This window comes from Ochotona curzoniae, unplaced genomic scaffold (genome assembly GCF_017591425.1).
Source record: "Ochotona curzoniae isolate NIBS_2020 unplaced genomic scaffold, NIBS_Ocur_1.0 scaffold_4701, whole genome shotgun sequence".
Lineage (NCBI taxonomy): Eukaryota > Metazoa > Chordata > Mammalia > Lagomorpha > Ochotonidae > Ochotona > Ochotona curzoniae.
Window position 1 is genome coordinate 59,488,910 of NW_024467122.1, and position 27,268 is coordinate 59,516,177.

General features: G+C 37.4%; 1 protein-coding gene across 1 annotated transcript in view; it reads right to left on the reverse strand.

The window, feature by feature from the left end:
• WDR72 (WD repeat domain 72) overlaps positions 1–25,231 on the reverse strand; it is a 184,067-nt gene extending 158,836 nt beyond the window's left edge. Inside the window, exons 1-8 of the mRNA XM_040969291.1 lie at positions 25,079–25,231; positions 14,933–15,039; positions 7,707–7,785; positions 6,420–6,594; positions 5,682–5,758; positions 4,629–4,748; positions 3,643–3,824; positions 3,198–3,294 (exon numbers count right to left, since the gene is read on the reverse strand). Of these exons, the coding sequence (XP_040825225.1) occupies positions 3,198–3,294; positions 3,643–3,824; positions 4,629–4,748; positions 5,682–5,758; positions 6,420–6,594; positions 7,707–7,785; positions 14,933–15,039; positions 25,079–25,231 (990 nt within the window). The remainder of the gene's footprint in view (positions 1–3,197; positions 3,295–3,642; positions 3,825–4,628; positions 4,749–5,681; positions 5,759–6,419; positions 6,595–7,706; positions 7,786–14,932; positions 15,040–25,078) is intronic.
• Between the last annotated feature and the right edge of the window lie 2,037 nt (positions 25,232–27,268).

The window sequence follows — 27,268 nt, forward strand, 5'->3', positions numbered from 1 at the left end:
CCCATGTGGGACACCCAGATAGAGCTCCTGGATCTTCGCTTTGGACCAGTCCAGCTCTGAACATTGCAGCCATTTGGGCAGTGAACCAGTGGATGAAAAGATCTCTCTCTCTCTCTCTCTTAACTCTGCCTTTTAGGCAAATAAATCAATTTTCAAATTACAAAAAGGATGCTAATAACATTTGATTACACTGACTATCAAACTCAATCTTTTGATAACTATGGAACCATTGTTCCAATTGTGTTGTTATTTCAACATGAAAATAAAGTTCCGTTTGCTACCTACACAGGTTGGTAGCAGCATGTCTTTAATCTGTGCTCTGTCTCTCTATTCAAGGCTTCCTCTACTGTCATTTCCCTACGGCCCATTATCTATACACAGTTTCTAATGGCCACATCCAGTTTTTAACCACTTAATTTTCCTTCCGCCCAATAGCTTTCCTAGTCACCTAAACCCCCTCGGTAGTTCCTTACAATGTGAGGTCCTAGTATTCATTACATTTATAGTAGGGAGCACCTATTCACTAAGAGGTTCCAAAATACTCAACAAGAGTGAAATCTCTGCTTTCAACTCCTGACTTTTCCACATACAACTCTCTTTTAAAATAACAAGATCTCTGTTTCATTTCCTCAGTTGTGAAAGGGCAGTAATTCCAGAACCTATTATTTGAGATTATTTTAAGTATCAATGGTTTGGTAAAGATCAAGCAGATGCATGCATGATATTTCGCACCCACTCAAAAACTACTGCCCTTCTTATTATCTTTTTCATAAGAAGCTTCACTCAAGAGTCATTTCAGATATTAAGACTAAAATTCTCCCAACTAACTTCAAAATAGGATCTGGATGACAACCAAAGCAAATGAGATGTTGTATGTATTTTATTATTATTGTTATTATTTTACATAATTACACATGATTTATATAATCTACATAGTTACCTATGATTAAATTTACTAATAGCACTAATAGGAGCTATCTGTCATCACTATCCTTCTCATTACTCTTAGTCTGTGTATCCAAAATCATTAGCTACAAGTTTCAGGCTGCTTCCCTCCTAGCTACTCCCATTAAGGCACTGCAGCCTTCCTGCAGAGCGGACACCCTGGGAAGCCCACATTCTCATTTCAACAGTCCTCGACAGGACCCTGCTACAGGCCTCAGCAATCAACACCTGTGATATGAAGGCTAAGTTCCCACTCCTGCCACCACAACTTCATCCACAGACACACACAGGAGAACATCAAAGGGTAATTCAGAATATGCTACTGTCAAGTTTTGACCACTAATTCTATAGTATCATGCCAAAAAAGTAATACAAAATAAAAGCCTGGTCTGTACCATATGTTTAAGAATATAGTTCCAAGGCTCATCACAACTACAAAACTTAATCTCCACACCCCATTTACAATGCCTTCATTATCTCCTAGATGTACAAGTAACAAAACACAGTCCTATATTTAGCAAATATAGTTGAGGTCTGACTACACAGAATCATGTCGCACTTTATTTCCCTGGATAAAAAGTGAATTAGGGTCTGAGGATGAGTAGCTCATCCTCTTTCAAGTCTCAGATTATTCTAACCTTGTCTCACTGGCTTCTTAGAATAAACAGAAAGAAACGTGGCTGTCCAAACAAGAATCACTGGAAGAAGACCCCTCCATGGGTGCCCTCGTAGTTTCAAAAACAAAGCAAGGTAGTTTCTTCTAAGCTCTGTTTTTATTTTTAAGATTTATTTTGGAAGGGGTCAGGGGAAATGGCATGGCACCATGCCTTATGAGGCTAACCCTCTACCTGTGCTGCTAGCATCTCACATGGCCACCATGTTCGGATCCTGGCAGCTCCATCTCCAATCCTCAGCCAAGCAACAGATATCCATCTGTCCTTCTCTCTGCAACTCTGCCTTTCAAGTAAAGCAAGCAAACAAACAAACAAATATATATTTATGCTACAAATAGCATTAATACCTGCGGTGGTTGAGCGGCTCCTAGTGGCTTTGTAAAATTGCATTCTAGAGGTAAAAAGGAGGAAAGGATCACTCCTTTAAAACAACTAAGAAACATCATTTTAAGGGAGTCACGGTACTGTTTTCATGATCAACAGTAAAGCAAGGCTCTATTGTTGCCCACAATAATTGTGAAACAGCCCTGATGGCGGCCATATCTCTAAAGTTTGCCCATGCTACAGAGGCACTTGGTGTTCTGAATTTTCAATGACAGCTTCTTAGTCAAATTTTTTCAACAAACCTCTCAGATATATTAAAGGGACAATCGCTGAATTGTAGCATTTCTACCAGCTGCCTAATTAAGCAATCCATCACTCTGTAAAGGGTAGTATGCTTCCTTGGTTGACATACAGGTAATAAAAAACTCCTCTCCATGAAATAACTTTTTGGGTAATGAATGAATGACTACATAAAAAAGAATTTTAGAAAATTGCTCCCAGGAACACTACTAAAATAAAATGATGACTGATATTTTCAAATTTCCTATTGTTGAAAGCAGAATTTAGAACAGTAACAAGTTCATAATTATATTAACATTTTGCCAGAAATTATAATACACTCAAGGAAGTTAATTCATATGAATGGCTACATACAACTAAGAAAGTTTTCAACCTATGGTTAAGAATAAATAGAAAAGAGACCACCTCCATAAGTTTTAAAATAAGGGCAGATACATATCAAGATGTTAACAATGCTGTGTAAGACTTTGCAGAGGAAAAAAGCAGAAAGAAAGAGAGAGGCAGAGGGAAAATAAGCGTGGGAAAATGCTAATAACTGGTGAATCTAGGTAAATGTTCTATTGCTAACCATTTAACTATTCTTACAACTTTTCTAAATATTTGGAACAGCTCCCATTAAGATAATTCAACATAAAATAGCCAAAACCAAACCAATTTTGCAGTAAATATTTATGGTAGTGACATTAGGGATTTCAATTTTCCTTTGTTTTTCTAACATTTGTAATATTTATAGTAAGTAGGCATTATTTAACTAGACTGAAAGGCACCAGAGTTATCAAAAGACCACGTTTACTCTCTTCAGTAGCCACTGACAGTTAAACTTGATTTTCTTGTTAACAACTTGATGTGATGCTTCAGTTTAATTTTCTCAAAGCCACTCTGTTACAGACAAAGCGAGGCTAATCTAAGAAACAGTGAAACAGCTTTGGGGCGACCACTCTTTGCTTGCATTACCTTATTTTCCTCCACAGAAGTAGAGCACAGCAAATGAGGATAAATGGTCTCTTTAAGCACTCTTCCATCAGCAGGGTGTGTGCTTTTTGAAAGCCCACTGAGTGGCAAAAATTAAAAGCAAAGTTTAGAACTTTGGGGTTCTTTATTCATTTCTTCCCCCCACCTCCCACTTTGAAAAGCCGGATGGTACCATTCAAGTTTCTAAACTCTAGTTAGAAATTGTTGGGTTAATAATTACAAGTGACTTTTTGAAAACCCAGCACCAGCTGTACAAGTTATACATGGTTAATCTCATTCCTTCATCCCCTGCTGTTTCGTACAAAGGCTGAAGCCTACCAAGCCCAGAGTAAATCTTCCAGTGCCAAAGTTGTTTTGTTCTGGTTTTTGATCATGGGCAGCATGCAGGGGTTTTTCCATAATAAACCTTCCAAAGTTCATTTTCTACCTGAATGTTTTGTATGCTGCTCCCATCTGAGCCCACCTGTTCAGCAGCTGATAGATATAACTGTGACCATCTTCTGTCCAGATGAGGATTCTGTGAGCAGCAAGCACCTCACCACCAGCAAAGAACTGCCCATTTCTGCTCATTTCAGTCCACAGAAGGGAAAAGTCGCAATAATCATAAACCTGAAATACAAAATGGACACGCATTAGTGAAAGCTTACTGCCTAATCTGTCACCGAGGTGAAAGGTAGAGTGAGCTTCGCAGATGGGTTATTTTTCATATTAATTCTAAGGTAGATTTCACTACACAAAGTTTCCCCTTTAGTTTCATTCCAGAAATGTTCGTTGAACAAAAGATCAAAGATCCAAATTGTTCAAAACTATTTTATTCTTTTATATGTGTAACTGAGATTTAATATTTGAAACTTAATTATGCATACAAATCTTACAAAACAAATTCTTTGGTCAGGTACTTTAAGTCTTTGTTCAAAAACATACTATCACTATACAAGAAGGACAGTATGTGGGTAGTAAGTAAGCTAACTTTGTGAAATACTAAAGAAAATGAGCTAATTTGACTTGTTTCTTCTTAAAGATATCACAGGAAAAGTCTGCATATTCCCTAGGAACAAATTCAGTGATATAAGAGAAAAAAAAAAAAACAGCTACAAGTAAGCTATATAAAGGTGAAAGCTATATAAAGGTGAATTTTAAGGTATAGGTATCAACTTTTAAAAGTAATTTAGAGATAAAGGCTCATTATCATTATAATTTCTTACAACTGAAAATAAGACATTAAACACAAATAACAAGAGGCAAAACCACTAAACTCAGGGAGTTGAAAACTGTTATCAGGCTGAGAGCTAATTCACTGTATATTTATACAATTATGTTATACATGTTATACAATTATACATGTTTATATGAATTATATGGAACAAGAACAATCATACTTGCATATCATAAATATTATTTATTTAAATTTACCTTCCAACATTTAGAAAACACCACCAACAGAAGTCTTTCTGTGTAAGTGCAAAATCGTATTGTCTGGCAGTTTAAGGAGTCGAGGAACTTGGACTCTTTTTCATAAACATCTTGCTTTTCCTTCAAAAGAAAAAAGGAAACATTTTAGTGTTATTACAAAGTAATGTATTTATGACCATGAGAACACACCTAGGGTAAATCTCTGTTGAGAAATGGAAAAATATCTTGGCATCCTCTTTTAAAGTTGCTCTGCAATGGAAATTCACCTGGAAGCATCATTTAGGGAACTATGTTGGATACCAAGAATGGAAAGGGTAAGTCACTACCTTTTGGACAGGAAAAAAGATTCCATCAAAATACAAAACGATGTATTTTAAAAATCCTTCTGGATCTTAACTGCTAAAATAATAAAAGAAAAAAGCAATATGGTTTGTGGAAGGACAATAGGTAACACAGAAGACAAAAAAACCACATTCTTAGTGACTTTCTGATAATATTGGGTGTCAGCTCATCAACCAACCCAATTCCTTGGTTTCTTCAACTGATAAATTCCTAGAGACCCCAGAGATCCTTGTGGGTAGCCTGACAACTTTATCACCAATACACAAACACCTGGACTGTTTGTCACCTTGACTGATGCTAGAAAGCAGGTGAATATACTGAACTCTTCAGGGATGTGATCCTCAGTCTTTCATAATCATCTCCCAGGCACTGTTCACACTTTCCCAAACAAGGGGAGTCTCTGCCATGACACACTGAGAGATAGCCTATGACTGTTCCAAATTACTAATTACAATAGTAACTTTTTCTCTCCTTGGGTATGTGTGTATACAAACTTTTTGCACACATATAGAGAAAGGGTTGGAAGAATGTTCTCCAATTGTCCCAATGTCCTCCCTTGGGAAGATGGAGAGAAGGAAGTACATGAAACTGAAAATTATACATCTTCCCACTTAAATATTTAACCGTGAGCATGTAATACCTTTACATTTTTTAAACTTTTCAACAGTTATGCTTGAAATTAGAGAAAGCAAGTGAAATTTCCATGTCAACCTGAATGCTGTTGATAGATGAGGAGAGGTCCCACACTTTGAGCTCACCGGTCACTGATACCACCACGAGGGAATCTTCTGTGAAAAGAACAAAGACCCCATATGAGATGGTATGAGCTGACCACTGCTATAATGGGTGGCTGCAGGAGAATACACTAAACCATTTCAAAGTCATTCAAAGACTGACAAGTCATCAATTCATAGTTAGTTAAGGATAATGCAGGCCTGTGAAAGTGGAAAAATTTCAGTGATTCCCCCTGTAAATAAGGACATACAATCTTTTAAATGCAAAACCACATGGTCAATCTTCACCTTGGTAGTATCAAATAAACTTTCCTATTGGAGAAGTAAATGTCACTTTTCACTGTCCTGTTTTGTGTCTTAATGCAAAAACAGAAGTCTCCTCAGAAGATCCAGCTAGAGCAGAGTGAAAGTTTCAAGAGTTCTGATAACACACAACACAATACTGCCTGCCATAGATACAATGTACAAACAAAACTGGATCATAGAGACAAATTCTCCTCTCTCCACTTTACTGTATCTTCACTCACTTTTCACTGCCTTGAACCACTGGCATTGAGTGCATTTGGCTTTTCTTATTCTCACTGGCAGAGCTATTCCCGCAAAGAGGTAAATATGAAGAATCATTCTGAAGATTCATCCAACAATTGAACAAATAATTGAATGGTGAATGCTTTTATATGTAATCTCTTAGTATTATACAATACCCAATTATTACCTTGGATTCTCATGGAATGAACAATGCACATGCAGCTGACCCAATCAGGAGACTGAGATGATGTAAAAGTGTGAACGAGCACCAGTGTTTTGGCATCAATGACAAGGATATCTTGATACTCTCCACAACACAGAAGCCAGCCTTCTCCTGTCATCCGGAATGAGCAGTGGTAATACTATGTAAATGAAATTCAAAGCAAAAATTTATTTTTCACAATCGACCCGATTTGTCAGTGTTGAAGACTTCTCTGGATTTTAGTTTAAGAATCTCTTCAATTAAGATACTGAACTACACAGCAGCTAAAATTCCATGTTTTCCATTTGTTTCGTACCCCTAAAGTATTTATGTTGCCTTTGAATCTTGTTTATTTTTGTCACTGTTCTAAAGGAAAAGATATTTTGTAAAGAAGGAATCTGATTCCAAATGATGGAAAGTGCTCAAGTATGTAATCTCTCTTGTAATATTCAGAACTAAACAATAACAAAAACCAGGTTTCCTATCTTGGCAAGATTGTTATATGTTAAATAACAATGAAAAATACTTGAAGCACATGAGTACTTCTGCCAAATAAATTTTGAAATGTTTTGTTTAAAAGTATCAAGTTACATGATTTACTTTTTTTTTTTTTAAATATCAACTCACAGAATCTACCATTCTCCTTTCTCACTGAGCAAGATTTTGGTCCCAAAAGAACAGGAAGGGGTTCATGAATGTTGAAGTTCAAACCATCAGCAGTAAACATACACAAACAAAATATTTTCAACTCCACTGGAACCATACAACTATCTTACATATGCTAGGGTTCATCTACCTAAAGCTAAAATCTGTTTTAAACATTGGGAAGTAATTAAAAAGGCAATGATATTCCTGTATTTTCTGTTCACAAATAAGAAATGCCTAAATTAATAACTTCTTCAACAATTGCAATAAGTTAAAATTGGAAATGAGGATAAAAATCTATGCTCATAAAACAGCAGATCATTAAATCTGATTGTGTATGTGTGTTTTGTCAGTACCTTTAGGAAAAATATGAAAACTGTCTTTCAAATGTGTCTGTTATAAAGACATAGAAGTAAAAGAATTAGAGAAAATCTGGTTGAATATATCTTCTGCAAAACAAAAATGTCAGAATAGAAAATGATTCCTGATAATATGCAATTCTTGTGGTGGAATAAGCATTCAAGGAAAGAATAATGTTCAAAGACACTTCTTTAAATGTGTGTGCAGCAAATGTCATAAAGGAGCTACAAAATCCAGAAATGCTTTGAAGATTGTAAGGATACTTACACAAATGGTGGTGTGTCTATATGGAAGGGTGGCCTTCTCCACGCACTGTCCACTGGTGACGTTCCAAACACACATCTCCCTAGCAGAGATAACTTTGCATTATTCTCTGTCATTTCCACTCAATTGGCCAGAATAATTTCTGCGAGACCAAGTTTTTCTTTAGTGCTGCTCTTAAGTGTAACCTGATCGCTTATGTGGATTTTTTGTTACAGATTACTGGGCAAGAAAATGTTGTAGTCATTAGCAGGGTTGACATACTGTATCTGTGTCTTTTTGTTTAGGTAATTACGCCCTGCCACCAGCCTGCAAACCTCACTTTACAGCCAACCTAGCCTACAGCAAATGGTGGGAATACAGCTATCAGGGTCCATTAAAATGACAGCAAAACAACCTTTTCATGGAAACTGCTTGCTCCTGAAAATGGCTTATTTCACTGAACCTAAACTACATATTCTGAAAAGAATAATGTATAGAGTGTTTCCTCTTCTGGAGCCCAGGAATTGTTTTTGTAAACAGTGCCACCAAGAGGCTGCATCTGGTCCATCAGTAATTGGGTTGGTTCCTTGGCTTCCTATTTGAAATCCTGAACTCATCCTTGTAACTTAATGTTGCAAATTTTTCATTTTTAAAAGCTCATCTGTGGCCACACATATATCACAAAGACAGATGCAGTTATCAAATACAGTTAGAAAAAGCACCCAGTGAAGCACAGTCTGTATGACTTTTGTTCACAAAAGTCAGAAGGATTGCTTCAGAGACTTTCGGTGATATTCTTTAGTTTTGACAGTATCAATACGTAAGTCAAATCTTCCATGGGGGGGGGGGAGGAGGAAAGATTTTCGGACATTAAAGAAAGCATTACAGTTAGGAAGCAAAAGACATGAACTAATCAGTAGTATATGATATTGCATGTGTTTCATACTTGCAGGATTTTTTTTTTCCTCAGTAAATACTAGAAACTCAGTATCCTAAAACACTATTTTATGAAACCAGAATTGTTGTTACCTCTCTCCACATCCCTGGGACATTTAGCCACATCTGGAGAGATTTTTGTTTGCAACAATGAAGAACACACTACTGGCATCTAGTGGACAGAGGCTGAGGTTGCGCCTAACCCTCCCACAAAGCACGGGACTATTGCCCACAACAAAGAAAGATCAAGTCCAAAGTACTATTAGAACCCAGCCTGAGAAGCCATAATCTAGAGACAGAAAAAAACATTCATAACATTTTTTCTATTGTATTCGAGTTTATACTTAACAGGGTTAAAGTTAACCTGAAAAGGCATACGACTATAATATCAGGGACAAGGAAGATATAGGCCTGTGTTTCATATGTGTGTATATGGAATGCGTATGTATACTGAAAATACAAAAAACTGAAATACAATATCCTCACAGTAAAAACAAAATCCCATAATACATCTAAGGCTAAACAAATAAGTCTCAAAGATAATGAAAGTGAACTTTAAGCTGCCAACAATATAAAACATTATCTCTGCAAAAAATTTGAGCACCCCTTTACGGTTTTCAACTCTAGTTATATATTAAAAGTCACCTGCAAATATCTCAAAAATTACCCCCTAGCGATTCTAATTCTGTCCCTGTGTTGGGATCTAAAAATGTGTGAAAATTTGAAAATTCATTTGTCAGCTGATGCATTTCCAAATAAGTCTAAATCAGTCGTTATGAATTCTGACACTTGATTAGAGCTGAGAACCATTTAGCAACACTGATGGTGGGGACCCAACCCAGACATACAGCAAGCCTAACTTAATAACATTCTTCATGGTTGGAGCCTGGACTTCAGTAAGAGCCCTTCTAGTAACACTAATGCTTTTAAACCATGTCACCGTCCATTGTCTTTCCTGTTTATTTCCTTGCCATTTATTTTTGTCTTAAATTTAAAAGAAATACAAAAAATACCTCAAAGCAAAGATTTACTCTATGGTTATCAATTCTATTTTGCAGACGCATGTACATAGATGCATATTCATGTTCCTTAACAAGCACATCACTAGAGGTGGGCATTTGGCCTCGTGGTTAAGTTGAAAGCCTGTAGTGCATACCCAAATGTTCAACAGTTGGATCACAAGCTTCCTGCTTTTATGCAAACCTTGGTAAGCAGCAGCGATGGCTCAAATTCCTGCACCCACATAGAAGATCTGGATTGAGATTCCCAGTCTTAGTTTTCAGTTTGGCTCACTCCCAGTCATTTGGGACTATTGGCAAACTGCACAGTAGATAAAATCTTTCTGCTTCTATCTCACTTTCTCTTAGATATATACATAGACACATAGGTACGTAGACAAATAGAATCATTGCATTATATTCTCAAAAAGATATGAAAGCTAGCTGCTAAAATGTGTATTATGCTTTATTTTTAAATAATGGTACAAAGTTTGCATAAGGATTAAATCATATCAAATATGAAAAAGTAAATTTAACAATTTCCAAAACTTAAAAAATTCTTAGATTTTTATTTCAACAAAAAAGGAACATACAGGACAGTGTCTGCAACATTAAAAATGAGAAAATTATATCTAACTACAAGGCTCTTGATAAAGGGCCGTTTTTGGTTTCCTGCAGCTCTATATTCTTTAAATCAAAACTCTATAAATGTTAATTCAACTGGCAAACATATCAGTATCTATTCTCACTTACATGTCCCATTTTTCAGAAATACATCATTTTCTTTTGGCCCCATTAGAGTTTATATGTGTGTGTGCTTATAACACTGAAATGGTTTTGGTTAAAGAGAAGATAAACATCAACGCTTGGTTGATCATCTTGAATTGGACATCTACTGCATTCTCCAAACTCTTTTCCCTGATTATCTATTATGTTTTTGGTGGGGTTTTTTTCCCCCTTTGGCATTCTATGTCCCCTTTTCTTTCTCTCCCTGCTTCTAAAGTTGGTTTTCCTTAAATGTGGTCTTAGATTTTATTTAACTCTCACATTTCACACTCTTTCTGTGTAGCTACCTGCATTCATGAGTTCAGGTATCTCATTATGCCACCAGAAGACTACGTCTTCCCCTGAGCTCTAGATTTCCATAAGCAATTGGCTTCTGGAACTTCCACCTGAATGACTTGCAAAAGGTTTATATTCCTTGTTTTCAAGATGAAGCACCACGTTCCCTCCTTGGTCCTCTACTGCAATGATTTTTATTTACACTAATGCATTCCCCAAGATATTTCCTGATCCATGTTTTTCCTCATAACTTCAAAGATGGTGTATCTGCTACTCCAAATATGGTTTCTGGACCAATCATGTCAGCATTATCTAGAAGTGTAATAGAAATGCAAGTTCTTAGATCCCCAAATCTATGAATCTGAATCAGTGATCCCAGGGGTAGGATTTACCAATCTGAGCCTATGCAAGCTTTGCAGGTGATTCTGATGCACATCTAAGTTTGGGGAGCACTGATTTAGAGATCTCTGAGGCCCGGGGCGTGCTTGCCTTTCTGGCCTTATTTACTGCTGGCGACTAAAGTTCTAATCAATAAGCAATAATCCTTTCCTTTTTAAGTCTTTCAGCCTTAAAGTTTCATTAATATACTAATATATTAATACAGTGATATATTATATTAATATAGCAACATTAACTATATATAATAATACAGCAGTATTAGCCTTATCTTGGTTATTATATATCCTATAAATCATCTTACATCAACTTAACTTTTCTGAGTTTACACTGCTTTTATTTTTCTGACAATTTTGTAATTTAACTGGAGACCTTAGTCCCATTGAGTAATAATTGATATTGACATTTTACTCAGGTTTGTTTCACTACCCTATTTTGTGTTTTCTTTTTCTTTTTTGTTTTGTTTTCATGGTGCCTGTTTTTTGTTCTGATTCAGTTCTATAGGCTCACGGATTTTCCCCTCATCTTCCCAATTCCTCCTTCCCCTACTGATTTCCTCTATATGATTACAATAGCATAGTCCTTCAACAACACTGACTTTTCTTTTTTGAATTAAACAACTCTTTTTATCTTCTTAAGATCAGAATTACATACCCTATTTCTTTGTACTTCCTCTTGTTTCAGCAGAAGCCCTGGAAATACTGATATGTATATACAAATTGTAAAGCTAATGAACCCTTTTACCCACTTCTAGGACTGTAGGTCAGGTCCAATCTGACTGCCGCACAGTCACACACTACTGCTGACCAGGATTGTGTGTGCATGTGTGGAGGTCTTATGTTTTATAGTCCATGCCTGTTGGTTTGAAAGGTTTGTTTGCGAAAAGAGAAACAGGTAGAAGATAAGCGCTCCCATCCACTGGTTCACATCTCAAATACCTGCCACGCTAGGGCTGTGCCAGGCCAAAAGCAACACCCAGAAATGAAACACCTCTCGCGCAGGCAGCAGGGGCCAAGCTATCTGGGCCTTCACCTGCTGCTTCCCAGAGGGTGCAATGAGCAGGAAGCTTGAATCTAAACCAGAATGAGGACCACATTTTAGGCACTCTGGCAAGGGACACAGTGTCTTAAACGCCCCGCCATCATTTCCCTACTATATTTATTTAAAACTTTTCTTAAAAATGTGCCGGGTTTTGTTTGGAGTTCTTTTTTCCAACTCAGTTTGTCCTCCTGAAATCATTATTCTCTAATTAACTTAAACTTTCATGTTTCAAAGAAGTTCTGTGGGTTGTACAAATTCACAGTATTTGCTTAAACTTTCTTACTTTGTTTTAATTTTTCAAATTAAATTTTCATTGGATACGTAATTCTAAATTTCCGGATATTTTCTCTCTGCTTTCTGACAATATTTATTGTTGTCTAGTCTTCTTTTCAGTGTTGGAAAATAAGCTCTCACTGGAGCCTGTCCAGTGGCATAGTAAGCTAATCTTCTCACTGCAGTGCCAGCGTCTCAAAGGTGATGGTTTAAGTCCCAACGGTTAGACTTCTGATCCAGCTTTCCTTGCTAAAGGTCTAGGAAAGTAGCGGAGGATGGCACAAGTCCTTGGGTCCTTGCACCCACACAGGAGACTCCGAAGAAGCTCCCTACTCCCAGCTTCAGGTCCACATAGCTCTGCTCATTGTGGCCACTGGGAAAATGAGCCAGCACATGAAAAACTTCTCTCAATCCTTCCCTCTGTAACTGTGACTTTCAAGTATAATAAACATAAAAACAAAATATAAATTGGGCCCAGCATGGTAGCCTAGTGATGAAAATCCTTGCTTTGCATGCCTGGGATCCCATATGAGTGCCAGTTCATATCCTGGCTGCTCCACTTCCCATCCACCTCCCCAATTGTAACCTGGGAAATCAGTGGAGGATGGCTCAAGGCCTTGGGACTCTGCATCCACATGGGAGGCCCAGAAGAAACATCTGGGTCCTGGCTTCAGATCAGCTCAATTTCAGCTGTTGTGGCCACCTGGGGAGTGTAAAAGGTAGACAGAGGATCTTTTTCTGTTTCTCCTTCTCTCTATATATGTATGCCTTTCCAATAAAGATATATATGTGTATGCCTTTCCAATAAAAATATATATGTATTTCTTTTAATTAATTATTAACTAATTAAATTTAGTGGAATTAAAAATAAGTCTTTAAAAAAGCTCTCAATTTAATTAACATTCCTTTGTAGACAATCTGCTTTTCCTCCTTGATTACATTCTTTGGCATTCTGTCTTAAACTTGGATCTCTAGATGTTGTTGGGTTTGTGTTTTGTTTTGTCTGTTTTATGTTTTCCATTATCCAGGAATTTACAAAGATTTCCCTTCATTCCTGAATAAATATGCTTCAAATGAAATCATATTTTGGAAAAAAAAAAGAGCAAAACAACTCTGAGCTTGTTCCCGTTTTCTTCAAGGCAGGTATTTTACGCCTACAGTGACTTGCTGGAACTTATCAAAGCTAGAACTCATTCGTTTGAGAAATAATGGGGACAACCTACTAAAGGTAAGAACTTCTGGGAGATTAATTAAGATCCCTAGACTATAAGCATTGCTTAGTAATGTCTTCTATATGCACTGTAAGATTTTGTGGACACCAGAGTTTGAGAAAACTCAAACTGTCTTGATAAAATAAGATGGCTTTGCAGACTGAACCAGACGTTTGGGCTCTTTAATATTCCTAACATGAGATTCCTAAATCTGAATTCATCTGCCATCACGAGCCTGTCTATTAACCTTTCTTTTTTGAACGTAAACTACTGTCTACTGTGGACAAAAACCTCAAGCTGCAAATCAATAACTTTTCATATCAACTTATTACTTCTTTTTTCCCCAAGTTTCCAAATTGGACCAAGAAAAGAGAAGAAACCACACAAAATCTCTAGAATGGGACCAAATATCTCAGCATGTGTTAAAGGTCTTGTAGTGGTCCTGGTATGTGAATTTTAGAGAAGAATGTACCAAGTCATTTCACTTAGACTTACCCATAGTCCTCTCTAACCACTCTGTTTATGCAACTTGCACACTTGATTCCTTATTATTCCTTTGGTTCTCAGAATTCAGAGAATCAAATTTACTCAAGATTAAAACCACAAAAGGAAGCTCTCCTGTTTCAGTCAGTAACCCAATCCCTCCTTCCAAGAGCATGCTGAATCAGTTCTGCATTCTTGAGTCTATTCTGGCAAACAATACGTCAACAGAGTCTGTTCTTAGTAGCTCTTCTGGGTTGCTTTCTCCTACAGCTATGCCCTAGTTCATTAGAACACACCTAACTTCTGTAGAACTACTCCCAAACCACAATGTATGTTCTTTTCCCTTCTCACCACCAACATATAAATTACAACTCTGTCTTCACTTCTCTTACCTTCATGATAGTATCAGGTAAAGGTACAACCCAAAGAATGTAAGTACTGAATTGTTTGTAAAAGTATGAAGGACTGGATGAGTTTGATTAAGAACTTGAACTGAGTTACTATGTGAAAAAAAATTCAAGCACCTAGATTTTTCACTTCCAATTCTATGATACTTTCCATTTTTCACTATCCTTCACACAGTAAGGCTGACACTAGCTCTACTGAACACTTCAGAAATATTTATCTCAGTACCAGTATAGCAAAAGGATTATCAGACCCAGAGTCACAATGCTAATGACATTCCTCACAGTCACCACACAAGTTGCTCAACCATTCAAGATTAAAATCTTCTAGTATATAAGAGGAACCTGTAGTTCACGAACATTTCCTTCAATCCCAATATTGTACGCCACCACAGACCTCAGAAAGGGAATGGAGGAAAGGACAAAGTGCCCCACCTCTACCTTACCCATTTTCAGCAGCACTAACAATGTATGGCTCTTTAGAGAAGTCTCTTGCCCCTGCCAAACAGGTTACTGAAGCTGAATGACCAAACAGGAGTTCTTTAGCTGATATCTGAAAACAACAAGAATAAAGCTTTTCAGTAAACTCTGAAAAAGAAAAATATCATACTATACAGAATTCATAATTCTAACTAAGGAATTTTTTCATGTGATTTTTCTTTTAGATTTGAGTTTCAGGAAAATGAACATAGGGCATTTCAAAATCAACAGAATATTAAACTTCTAGGCAAAGAAACTATGTTGTACCCAATTTTTATTTATTTTGGCTTTGTATCCATCATAAAACCTAGATGACTGCCAGACTCGCTTTCCAACATCTAAGTTTTGAACATAAATAAATTAGTACTGATATCTGTTAGGCACAAAATGTCCCCAAATGACAGCATATTAAATAAGCAGATAGCATCATTAAAAATCAGCTTACAAAATAATACAAGAGAACACACTGTTCTTTTTTTAACTACTATCTCATTTAGTGTTGACACCCCCAATTGGTACAGACATTGCGGAAAACAGAATGGGGTTTCCTCAAAAATTAAAAAATTGACTAGTATTTGGCTCTGCATATGCATTGTGCATGTGGCCAAAATGAAATCACTATCTTAAAAAGGCAATTGTTGCTCCATGTTTGCTGCATTATTATTCATGACCGACTTGACACGAGGTTATCTATGTGTTTTTGAATGGATACTCTATGGGATAGCTAAGTGTGTGTCGGGGGGGGGGGGAGATACGCATACATGCACAATGAAGTACTATTTATACATTAAAAAAGTACCTACCAATTTGTAACAACACAGATGAACTTGAAAGGCATATTCCTAACTGCAATGAGTCAATCATAGCAAGGCAAATATTGTATAATCTCACCTGCAACGTGGAAATCTTTAAAAGTGGGAGTAGAGACAAACACCAGGGCACAGGCAATTAAACTCCCTTCTGATGGCCTGGGAAAGTAACAGAAGATGGTATCTAGTGTTTCAACATCTTTCGCCCACATAAGAAACCAAGATGGAGTTTCTAACTCCTTGCTTTGAATTTGTCCAGCTCTAGATGTTGCAGCCATTTAGGGAGTAAAGAGCAAAAGTCCTAGAAACAGCGAATTGGATACCAGTAGGGAGATGATGCTAGTTAAAATTCGAGTTATAAATTTTGGGAACTGGGTCAACATGTATACTTCAGATGTGCAAAGATCTTATGTGTGTGTTCTCAGCAGAGTAATTATAACTGTGTGAGTGGTAGATAAGTTAATTACTCTGATTATGGTAATCATTTCTCGATGAATCTATGTCAAGTCATTATGATGTATACCTTAACCATATATAATTATTTTTGTGAACTATACCTCAATAAAACTGAAAAAAGGTTGAGATTTAATTATGCATTGATCAACCACCAATCTACTTACCATGGAAAATGTTTTATGATTCAACTAAATTTCAGTATTGCTTAAAATTTCTAAAATAAAGATGTTCCTGAGTTATAGAAAAAAAATAACAAAATAGAGAAAAGCCATATATTGGGAGAAATATTCACAAAATGTGTATGTGATGAAGAAACTTCTAAGGAGAAGTTGACACGTGCTACAGCAGTTAAGATTCCACTTAGGACGCCCACATCCCATAGTAAGGCACCTTGGTTAAAGTCCTGGATCTACTTCTAACTCCAGTTTCCTGATAAGGTGACTTTTGGAAGACAGGAAGTGATAATTCAAGTAGTGTGTCCTTGCTATTCATATGAGAAACTGAATTGAGTGTTATGGCCTGGCTCAGCCCTGGTGGTTGTTGGAAAATGAGGAGGGAACCAACAGATAGAAGATCTCCAGATGTCTGTTTCTTACAAATAAAATAAATACATATGTCTCAATCACTTTCCATTAAAAAATATTAAGTTTTAAAAATAAAATATGCAAAGAACTAATAAAATTGAACAGTAAAAAAATATCAGACTTTAGCTAATTAAAATATCAAAAATTGAGTACACATTATCACCAAAAAAGATCCATAGACGACAGATGAGCATTTTAAAAAAATACTATACTATGGGGGGGTGTGGAACAATTATAAACCCCCCTGTGATGCCTGCATCATTCCTTGGTACACCTGGTTCTAGCTCAGGCACCCTCACCAGGCAGCTTCTTGTGAATGCATACTGTGGAAGAGAAACGATCCTGGCTCAATTATTTGGCTCTCTGTTACCCGAATGAGAGACCCAGACTGAATTGTGAAGAGTGAATCAGCAGATGTAACATCTCTCTTCTCTGTGTCTCTGCATCTCAAAATAAATAATAAGATAGAAAGATACCCCATGTTATATAACATAGGGGAATGCAAATTAAAATTTTAAAAATCTCTACTATCCTAATTGGAACGCTAAAATCCAGGATATGGATAAATTTTGGAAGTGTGGCAAGGATGTAAAGTAACAGGAACTCAGATATATTGCTTCTGGAAATGCAAAAATGCCACTTCTGGTGTGATTTTGGTAGCTTCTTGCAAAACTAAACATATTCTTATCAAACAATCAAATTGCTGTGGTCACTGCTTTATGTCCATATGAATACAAACTTGTGTCTACACATAAACCTGCACACAAATGTTTATAGCAGATTTACTTATAACTTGATATAATGCAGAAGTAATCAGCATGTCTCTCAGTAGATGAATGCATAAGTAAATTGCAAAATATGAATAGAATGAAATACAGCTTAATACCAATGAGCTATTAAATCATGAAAAGACATGAGGCATTAATGCACATTACAATATGAAAGAAGGCAACAATAAAAAGCTACATGTCATAACCTTCGAAACATATAATATTCTGAAAAAGGCAAAATAATGGAGGTGATTAAAATATCAGTGGTTGTCATGGGTTAAGGGCACATGAAGGACTTTCACAGTAGTGAAACTATTCTGTAAGATACTATTACGGTTAATACATAAAATTACATATTTGTCACAACTCAACATCCAGAATAAACCAATTCTTTTTTTTAAAAGATTTATTTATTTCTATTGAAAGACAGATCTACAGAGAGAAGGAGAGACAGAGAGAAAGATCTTCCATTCATTGGTTCACTCCACAAGTGGTCGCAATGGTCAGAGCTGAGATGACATGAAGCCAGAAGCAAGGATACAAGAGTTTCTTCCAGGTTTCCCATGTGGGTGCAAGATCCCAGGGCTTTGGGCCATCCTCCACTGCTTTCTTATGCAACAGGCAGGGAGCTGAATGGGAAGTGGAGCAGCCAGCACACACACTAGTGCCCATATGGGATCCTGGTGCTTGCAAAGGGGAAGATTATCCAACTGAACCATCGGACCAGGACCAAAATAAAACAATTAGTAGAAACGAAAGAACGTTGCTGATAAGGATGTACAGCTTCTTTGACTGTAACAAACACACCACTTTAGTGCATCTTTCTTAAAAAAGTCTTTGTTTTCAATAGAATTTTTAATAGAATCTTTGTTTAAAAGGATTTTATTTATTTTTGTTATTTTATCTTGTTGTTTTTGTTTTACTATTTTATTTATTATTTGTTTTATTTATTGGAAAGAGAGAAGAAATATAGAGAGAAAAATCTTCCAATTCGCTTGTTCACTGCCCAAGTGGCCACAACAACCTGAGCTGAGCTAATCTGAAGCCAGGAGCCAGGACTTCTTCCAAGTCTCCCACATGGAAGCAGGGTCCCAAGGCTTTGGGCTGTCCTTGACTGCTTTCCCAGGCCACAAGCAGGGAGCTGGATGGAAGTGGAGGAGTTGGGACACAAACCGGTGTCCATATGGGATTCAGTGCTTGCAAGGTGAGGATTTAGCCATTGAACCATTGCAGTGGACCCTCTAGTACAGGTTACTGATGTTCGAATATGTAAGAGCAGAAGCACATGGAACTTCTCTGTGCCTGCCACTCAGCTTTATTGTGAATCTAAAAGTACCTTTAAAAGTGTGTTTCAATTTTAAGTACTCATTTGGCTCCCTACCATACAAAGTAAAAATAACACTTTTATATCAAAAACAAACCTTAACTAAGTGATTGACTATTGAATATACTAGTGTATTTCTCTGGTTAAAAATGTTTTAAAAATCTGACACACCAAGATGTCATTCTACCATTATTTCGTGTGTTAAAGAAATATATTTATCATCATTTTGTAAAGTAGAATATGAAAAAACTGTTAAGTCAGAAAACATATAAAATCTTTTTTTTTAGATTTATTTTTATTATTTTTTCATTGGAAAGGCGGATATACAGAGAGGAGAGACAGAGAGGAAGATCTTCCGTCCAATGATTCACTCCCCAAGTGAGCACAACGGCCGATGCTATGCCGATCCAAAGCCAGGACCCTCTTCCGGGTCTCCCACACGGGTGCAGGGTCCCAAAGCTTTGGGCCGTCCTTGACTGCTTTCCCGGGCCACAGGCAGGGAGCTGGAAGGGAAGCGGGGCTGCTGGGATAGAACCGGCGCCCATATGGGATCCCGGGTGTGCAAGGCGAGGACCTTAACCACTTGTGCCACCGCGCTGGGCCCAACATATAAAATCTTTTCAAACAGAGAAGAAACTCATAATAATAGAACAAATATTTACCTTGAATAACTATAAAATCTTATGAGTGATAAAATCCTATTTTTCAAAGGAGTCAATATCCATTTTTTTTCTAACCTAGGAAAACATATTTATAGATGATAACCCAGGTATACAACAGGAAAAAATTTGTGACATAATTGTCCTCTGCCTTCATAATCATTTCTACCATAATCAAAAGCATTTCTTTACAAAGCCTATTGTCTGACCGAAATTTTACTACTCAAAAGAAAATTCTGTAGTTGATTTTGCAGTTTATTAGAATCCCTTACAATTTAAGTCCTAACACTTTTTACTTAGAATTCCAGAAGGTTCCATCTCAGAAAGTAACATGCCATTCTTCCTATCATTGCACTTACGGCTACATACCCCTGTTGGCTTATTCCCTTTGCGGTCTACTACCACTCAAATTAAGTAACAATCAGCAGAAATCAAGAATATTCCTTCTCTAGTGAAAATCCACTGTAAACAAACATTAGGACAGAATACCATGGCTTTGCATTGGAAGCACTTACTCTGCTGCTAAGCTCCCACCTGTGTTTGAAAGATATAGGATTTCACTGTAATCTCCTGATTTTAGCACGTGCTAGAAAACTATAAAGAACAACAAAGGAATCCTACAAGCATATCTTATCATTGCTATGAGGAAATCCAGAGAAATTTTCTAATGTTCACTGCTTTAGCTTTTGAAGTGCTAGTCTCTCCTACTATGCTGCTCAAATAGGAAGGTGAAAAAAGCATGCAATTTGTGATAAACCACATTACATTCTAGGTACAATCGCAATTTTTAAAACTCCTTTTCACAGGTGAGGAAAAACAGGCCCAAAGAATACAAAGCATTTTTGCCCAATATCAAAGAGTTGGTGACTATCAGGGTTACAGTTTGACCCAGATTTCCATTTATTGTTTGTTTGTTTCTCTATATATTTTGGTTCTTCATTTCTTGGTGTGTCATTTTGAAGCAGATAGAACACAACAATGTTAGGGCAAGATATGCAGCTCATCTTTCTCTGTGCTTGAAGGTGTGATGAATGCTGGAAATCTATCGAAAAAAAAAGTGAGAGTGATCCTAGCATGGGTCTCATTGGTAGAGCATTCAGAATTCTTGGGAAACTGATGGAAAGTGTCATACCCTAAGCCTGCAAGGAGCATGTGTAATCTAGACATAAAGACACTTATTCTCTAGCTCTGCTACTGCATGCCATCCCAGCACCCATAGACATGGGAAGGTTTAGTGCATACTCAATCTCTGCAAAATACTGGGATCCTCCATGATGTCAAGAACTTACGCCACTTTCCCCCCCCCCCACTTCCTGTTACCATTCTCTAATCCATTTTATCCTTAGAACAAATAAAGAACATTCTCATCCTGCCAGTCCCCTCCCCACTTCCCAAACCCAAATCCAGAATGTGTCCTTGACTGCTCTCTTTCTCTTCCTCAACACAACCAACTGGAGTTTCAGTTCTCTCCATTCTCCCTTTACATCTTGCCAGTTGTCAACTCTTCTGTATCTCACCAATACCAACTAGTCTCACAGAAACAACTTTCTTGATTCAATTACTTTAAGAAGCCTCTTACCAACAGCCCAGTTCTTGATCTCTGTATTGCACTCAAATACACCCTCTACATTACTAGCAAGTGATATTCTAAAGCACAAATATAATCAAACACTGCATGTCATCTCACATAAAGCATTCTCAAAAGCCCTCAATGTTACCATTATTTTAAATTATCTAGCTCTTGCTAGTCTTTTCCAGTTAGAAATAAAACCATCTAAATCTTTAAGCTTTTTTTTTTTCAGTTTGGGCCTGGTCCCTCATTCCCAGGTATGACTATTACCTCTAATTTACTCTCTGTCATCCAGCTCTATTCAATTACTTTTGCTGCAGAGCCTCAAAGGTAAAAATGCTCACATCTTTTACCCAGTCTTGCTGCTTGCACTGTCTGCAATCTACCTGACCTTCTATTTCTGGACATCCTGTACAACCCAGCTCAGACTCAACACCACCCTCAGAAACTCTTTCCCTAACAAAACTATGTCACTTCACATACATTAAGAAACCTATTAGCCATGACACAAATGAACAAAAAGTGCAACAAACAAACAAACAATAAAGAAGCACTTGTGATGTAGTGATAAATTAGTGATAAATTGGAGCTATCAGTTATTGTGGGTAGGACTGTAAAATGGGGAGCCCACTCTGAAGACAATTAACATAGGAGTTAGCTATTCTGCTTCTGGGCCAAGGTCCCAAATAACTGAAAGCAGAGATGTGAACAGATATTCACACATTCATGCACTTAACAACATTGCTAACAGCTGGAAGAGAAAGCAACTCAAAGGTGCATGCAAGGATACATGGATAAATAAACTCAGGCATATACATACACTACTACATAATTTAGCTTTACACAGGAAGGGAATACCATCACATTCTATAATGTGAATGAACTTTGCCTTATGCTAAATAAAGCAAGCTCATCAGAAAAACAAAACACTGTATTTTTCTACAAGTATGCAGTATATGATCAAATTCATGGAGACAGAAAGCATCGAGACTCTTACAAGTTCCTACTCACAAGTCTGTACTAGACTGAAGATAAAATCTGAAGGAGGGATCTGTGCCTCGGATAAAAAGCCTGTAAGTGTCCCTGGGTTTGTTTTTCTACTCTACAAATGGCAACTACATGTTTAACACCATGAAACTTAACAGATTCTCCTGCCTCAAATTTTTTTAAGTTTTATCTATTTTTCTAGAAAAGTCAGATTTACAGATTGAAGGAGAGACAGAGATAAAGATCCTCCATCCACTGATTCACTCCCCAAGCAGCCACAATGGCCAGAACTGAACCGATCCAAAGCCAGGATCTTCTTCGAGGTCTCTCATGTGGGGGCAGGGTCCCAAGACGTTGGACCTTCCTACACTGCTTTCCCAGACTCAAGCAGGGAGGGAGCTGGAAGGGAAGTGGAGCAACCAGGATACAAGTTAGCACCCATACAAAATCCCGGCCCGTGCAAGCAAGGACTTTAGCCACTAGGCTACCTTACCTAAAGTTTGAGCAAAGACTTTTCCACACTTGGTCATAAGGAGAAAACACATTAGTCTCCATATATATTACATCCCCTCTCCACCTCAACCTTTCATCCCGCTCCCACCATCCTTTCCTTGAAACACCCATGGCTTCAAACTGTGTTTTAACTACCAGGTCACCTGAGTGATATTCTCTTTCATATTTTCTTATATCCTCAAGACTCCTCTCTATCCCTACCTACCTGAATTATTCATATATACATATATATAATTACATGTATGTGTGTGCATGAATACATTTGTATATGTATGTGTGTATATACACACAATGTATATACATACACATAAACCAAGATCAAACTAGATATTAAAATATTAATATCAGACTTAAGACCAGGTAACAAAAGGCTTTGCTAGAACAAAAAGTACTCTTCATTTTTGCAAAATATGGAATTTTCTCTCTGCTGGCAGCTGTTAATTAGTTGTCATATAGGGGTGAGATTCATGGGATAATACAAGAGATACTATAAGAAGTTGTTCATTTATTTGGTCCCTACAGTTAGCTCTAAGAAACCTTAAGCAAACACTTCATGTGGAGTGTCTCACATTTGTGTGGCAACATCTAATTCCTTTTATTAACTGTTTATAATATCCACACAGTGAATTTACAAAACACAAATTGGACCTCATCCGCAAATTTCTTCCCTGGCTCTCCTTGGGTAAAGGATCCAATAAACTTCACTTGTCATTGAAACTTCTGACTAGGTCCCTATCTTACCTCTGGCACCACTCCCTGATCCTGTTTCATATCCGGGCACCACTCATTAAGACCAGCCCTCACGCCCTCACATTCCTGCGAGCATGGGCTGAATCCTTAAAAGAGAAGGATCTTGTTTCATCCACTTCTACAGATTTGATTGGAAAGTCTATCCACTGCCCCAACCCAAGATTCCACAGAATGGGCACTAGTAGTATTGTGGGTGAAGATTCTTTTTTATTACTGTGGCAGGGTGTATTATTCCCTGTGGAATGTTCACAACATGTCTGGCCTATACTCTATAGATGCCATGAGAATCTTTCTCTCTTCAACTGTGATGACAAAAATGTCCATAGATGTGGCCAAATCTCAGTTGGAAGAAAACACTGCTCCAACTGCAAGCAGAAGACATGATCCCAAGGTAAGTAGGACACTTATTTCCTAGTGAATATACAGTAGAGATCAACTCTAGTTGGAGTATCCTTATTATAATTACATTACACTAACCTACATCCTTCTTGTACTACATTGCAAAGTCCTGGGCAGTCATCACCAAATACTTTCAATTTTGTCTGCTCTCACGAGTGACCACCTACCATACTGTTTATTTATCATATGTACTAAACCAATAAAAAATGAATACATGCTGAACAAACAGCAGGAACATAAAAAAAAATCAAAATTCTAGGATTCCAAATTTCTTAAATGACCTATATTCTATGAAATAACTCAATCAGCCAGGAAATAATACACTTCAACATCAAAAGAACAGCAAGCCACGTAATGACATTCTGGTGTTTGGGTTTGGACTATAACAACTAACACCATTCCCAAAGCACAATCTTATATTCCTTCTTTAAAATCCATTCCTTCTTTCCAGCATGGTCATGAACATAAAGTTGAACTGCTCTGCTTTGCAGTACTTGGCTGTCCCATAGTAGAACTGTTCAATGATAGGAGATGTTAATTAATGACACTATAAAATAGAATTACAATTAACTGTTAATTTAGGTTTTAAAGTGACAAACTTTAAAGGCTAAAATAGTCTTTGATCTTTAAAAGGCTTCTTAATGAGGGCAGTATTCTTTAAGTACATCATTAGTTTAAATGTGTAAACTGGGTCTAGAGACTGCCAGAGTTAAGAAAATATCCATTCCAATATGTTAAATGTTTATGACTTGGGACAGGGACAATTAATCGCTAATCAATGGGCCAAATCCTAGGCGAGGTCAGGTTCTGAAACAGGGAGATGACAACAGCAAATTGGATTTGGAGCATTTTGATGCAATCTACAAAGTCCGAGGCAAGCACAGAGGAAAAGAATAGTAAGAAGGCCAAACCAGTAGAAAACTGAGATATTACTCATTTAGTTAACAGTGGTTTTCAATTGTGCCCTTTGCTTAGCCTAATGAGTCATAATTTTTAGAATTATACTTACATATCTGTAGTTCAGTTACTTAAACATATAATTCAGGAAATAAAATAGTAAAACTCAGCATAACTTAAAAGGTAATAACACTTAGCTGGGAGCTAAGATTAGCAATATTCATAATATAATGTTCAAATGTGATTTTGATCCATCAGACAAGACTTAGCTTTCGCTAAACACTAAAGCGAATCCAATTTATTATTTAAGTCAATATCTGCCACTGCAGGTAGAAGCAACAAGCTGTCCCTGTTTTCTAAATGTTCTCTGTTTGGCATCAACAACTTCACTAACCTTTAATTCAGGGGAAAGGTTCCAGAGACAGAGTTGACCCTCTCGGCTTCCCGTCACAACCATTTGCTGGTTATCGGTCATCATGATGGCAGTGATGCTGTGGGGAGGTGCTTTCTTGCCCCAGAGCGCCACTGCCTGCAGAGAAGTCCTCATGTTGGGAGAATCCTGGACACAAACAAAAGGGAAGATGTGAACACACCATCTTTCTTACATCTGGGTGAACTGGCCATGTTAGAAAGTGAATTCACTGTCCATTATGGGAGAAGGTAGTTGTGGGATGCTAACGATACCAAGTCTACCAGCAAACCATCCAGAAAGAGTGACCTTTCCTTCAGTTCTTGACAATTGGTGCCAAGGAAAAGAACAGCAACAATATATTCCCTCCACACACCAATCTTACTACGGTTTGATCCCAGCCTACCCCAAAGTCCAGCTAATCCTCTCAAGAATCACATATTGTGACCTCTCTGCATAACATATCATGACCTCAGCTTTGTACATTCTCTCTCTCCAGAAATGTCACTCATTTAATTAACCAACAACTGAAACATAAATATTTTCTGTGAAATAATGTTTCCTACTATTTATATCTTCACTTACAAATGACTATTCTCACTTCTGCCATATGCACATTGGCCTATACTATCCTTAATAATTTTTATTTAATAGCTTGTTTAAATATTTTTTTTATCTAAAACAGTGAAAAAGAGAGACAAGAAATAGATCTTCCACCTACTGATTCACCTCCCAAATGGCTGCAAATGCCAGGACAGGGACAGGCTGAAGCCATGGACCTTTAACTCCACTTAGATCTTCAAAATGGATGGTAGGTGCCAAGCACCTGGGCCATCTCCCACAGCCTCCCCAGGACAGGTGTGTTAGTTGGAGGTAAATCTGAAGCAGAGCAGCCAGAACTTCCTCTGATGTTTCAATGTGAGATGCTGCTGTCCCAAGTAGTGGTTTACCTTACCGCACCAAAATCAGGCCTTTACCTGACACACATTTGGTTTTTGGTATCTTCCTAAATATTAACCTCGAGAAATCGTTGCAAACATTAGTTGTAAGGTTAAAATGAATAAATTAATATAAAATCCATGCCTGTGTTCTATGGAAAGTATCACACAATGACGCTTGCATTACATTTTGTAAACAGTGAGCTCATACTTGACATGATGGCCTAGTAGCTAAATTCTCACCTTGCAAGTGCTGAGATCTTACATGGGCACTGGTTTGCATCCCAGCTGCTCCACCCAGCTCCCTGCTTATGGCCTGGAAAAGCAGTATTGACTGGCCCAAAGCCTTGGGACACTGCAACAGTCTTGGAGACCCAGAAGAAACTCTTGGCCCCTGGCTTTGGCTTGACTGAGCTCTGGCTGTTGCCCCCATTTGGGGAGTGAACCAATGAGGGGAGATCTTTCTTTCTGTCTTTCCTCTCTGTAAATCTGATCTGCCAGTCCATAAAAATAAATAAGTCTTTAAAAAAAATGTGAGCAAGCAAATAAAAACCCAGAGTTCTCCCCAAATAGACAGTTTTTTGAGATATATGTAGTTTGGGGAAGAACTGAATGGTATATTGTAGGAGGACATTGTGAGCCTGGAAGGCCAGCAAGCACAGGTTTGCAGTTCATTGGACAGTATTTGCATGGCAATAACCAAATGGCTACCTTTGGTATAAACAGCATGTAAATGAGAACACCTAGCGCGATATACAAGACAAAAGGAATTCCAATCTAGAGTGCGAAAACAGTTGATGGTTTTGTTTATGAGCTTGATACTTCCTCCGCTACCCAATATGGACTCTCAGTGTATAAAGTCTGATGCCTCTAATAAACTTCAGCTTTGACCATCAGTCAGGGTCCACGCGTGTTATTATCGGCTCCTTGCACCAAGTCCATCGCTGCGGGACAGCGACAGTATATATTTTAACTCATTGAAATGTTAACTAGAGAAGAAAGGACTGTAGTATCAAATATAATTTCTAATTTGCTTTGAAAAAGCAAAAAGAAAGGAAGCAAGGAATAGAGGAAAGGAGAAGGGAAACTGTTCTGCAGGATTTCTGTAAGTGAAGCGTCCAAAATATTCTATGTGTTATATATGACACAAAATTGTGCATATTTACACATATAAATACACAAATAAGTATCTAAATATGGCTATGCACAAATTCAAAATGGGATGGAAGTGTTTAAC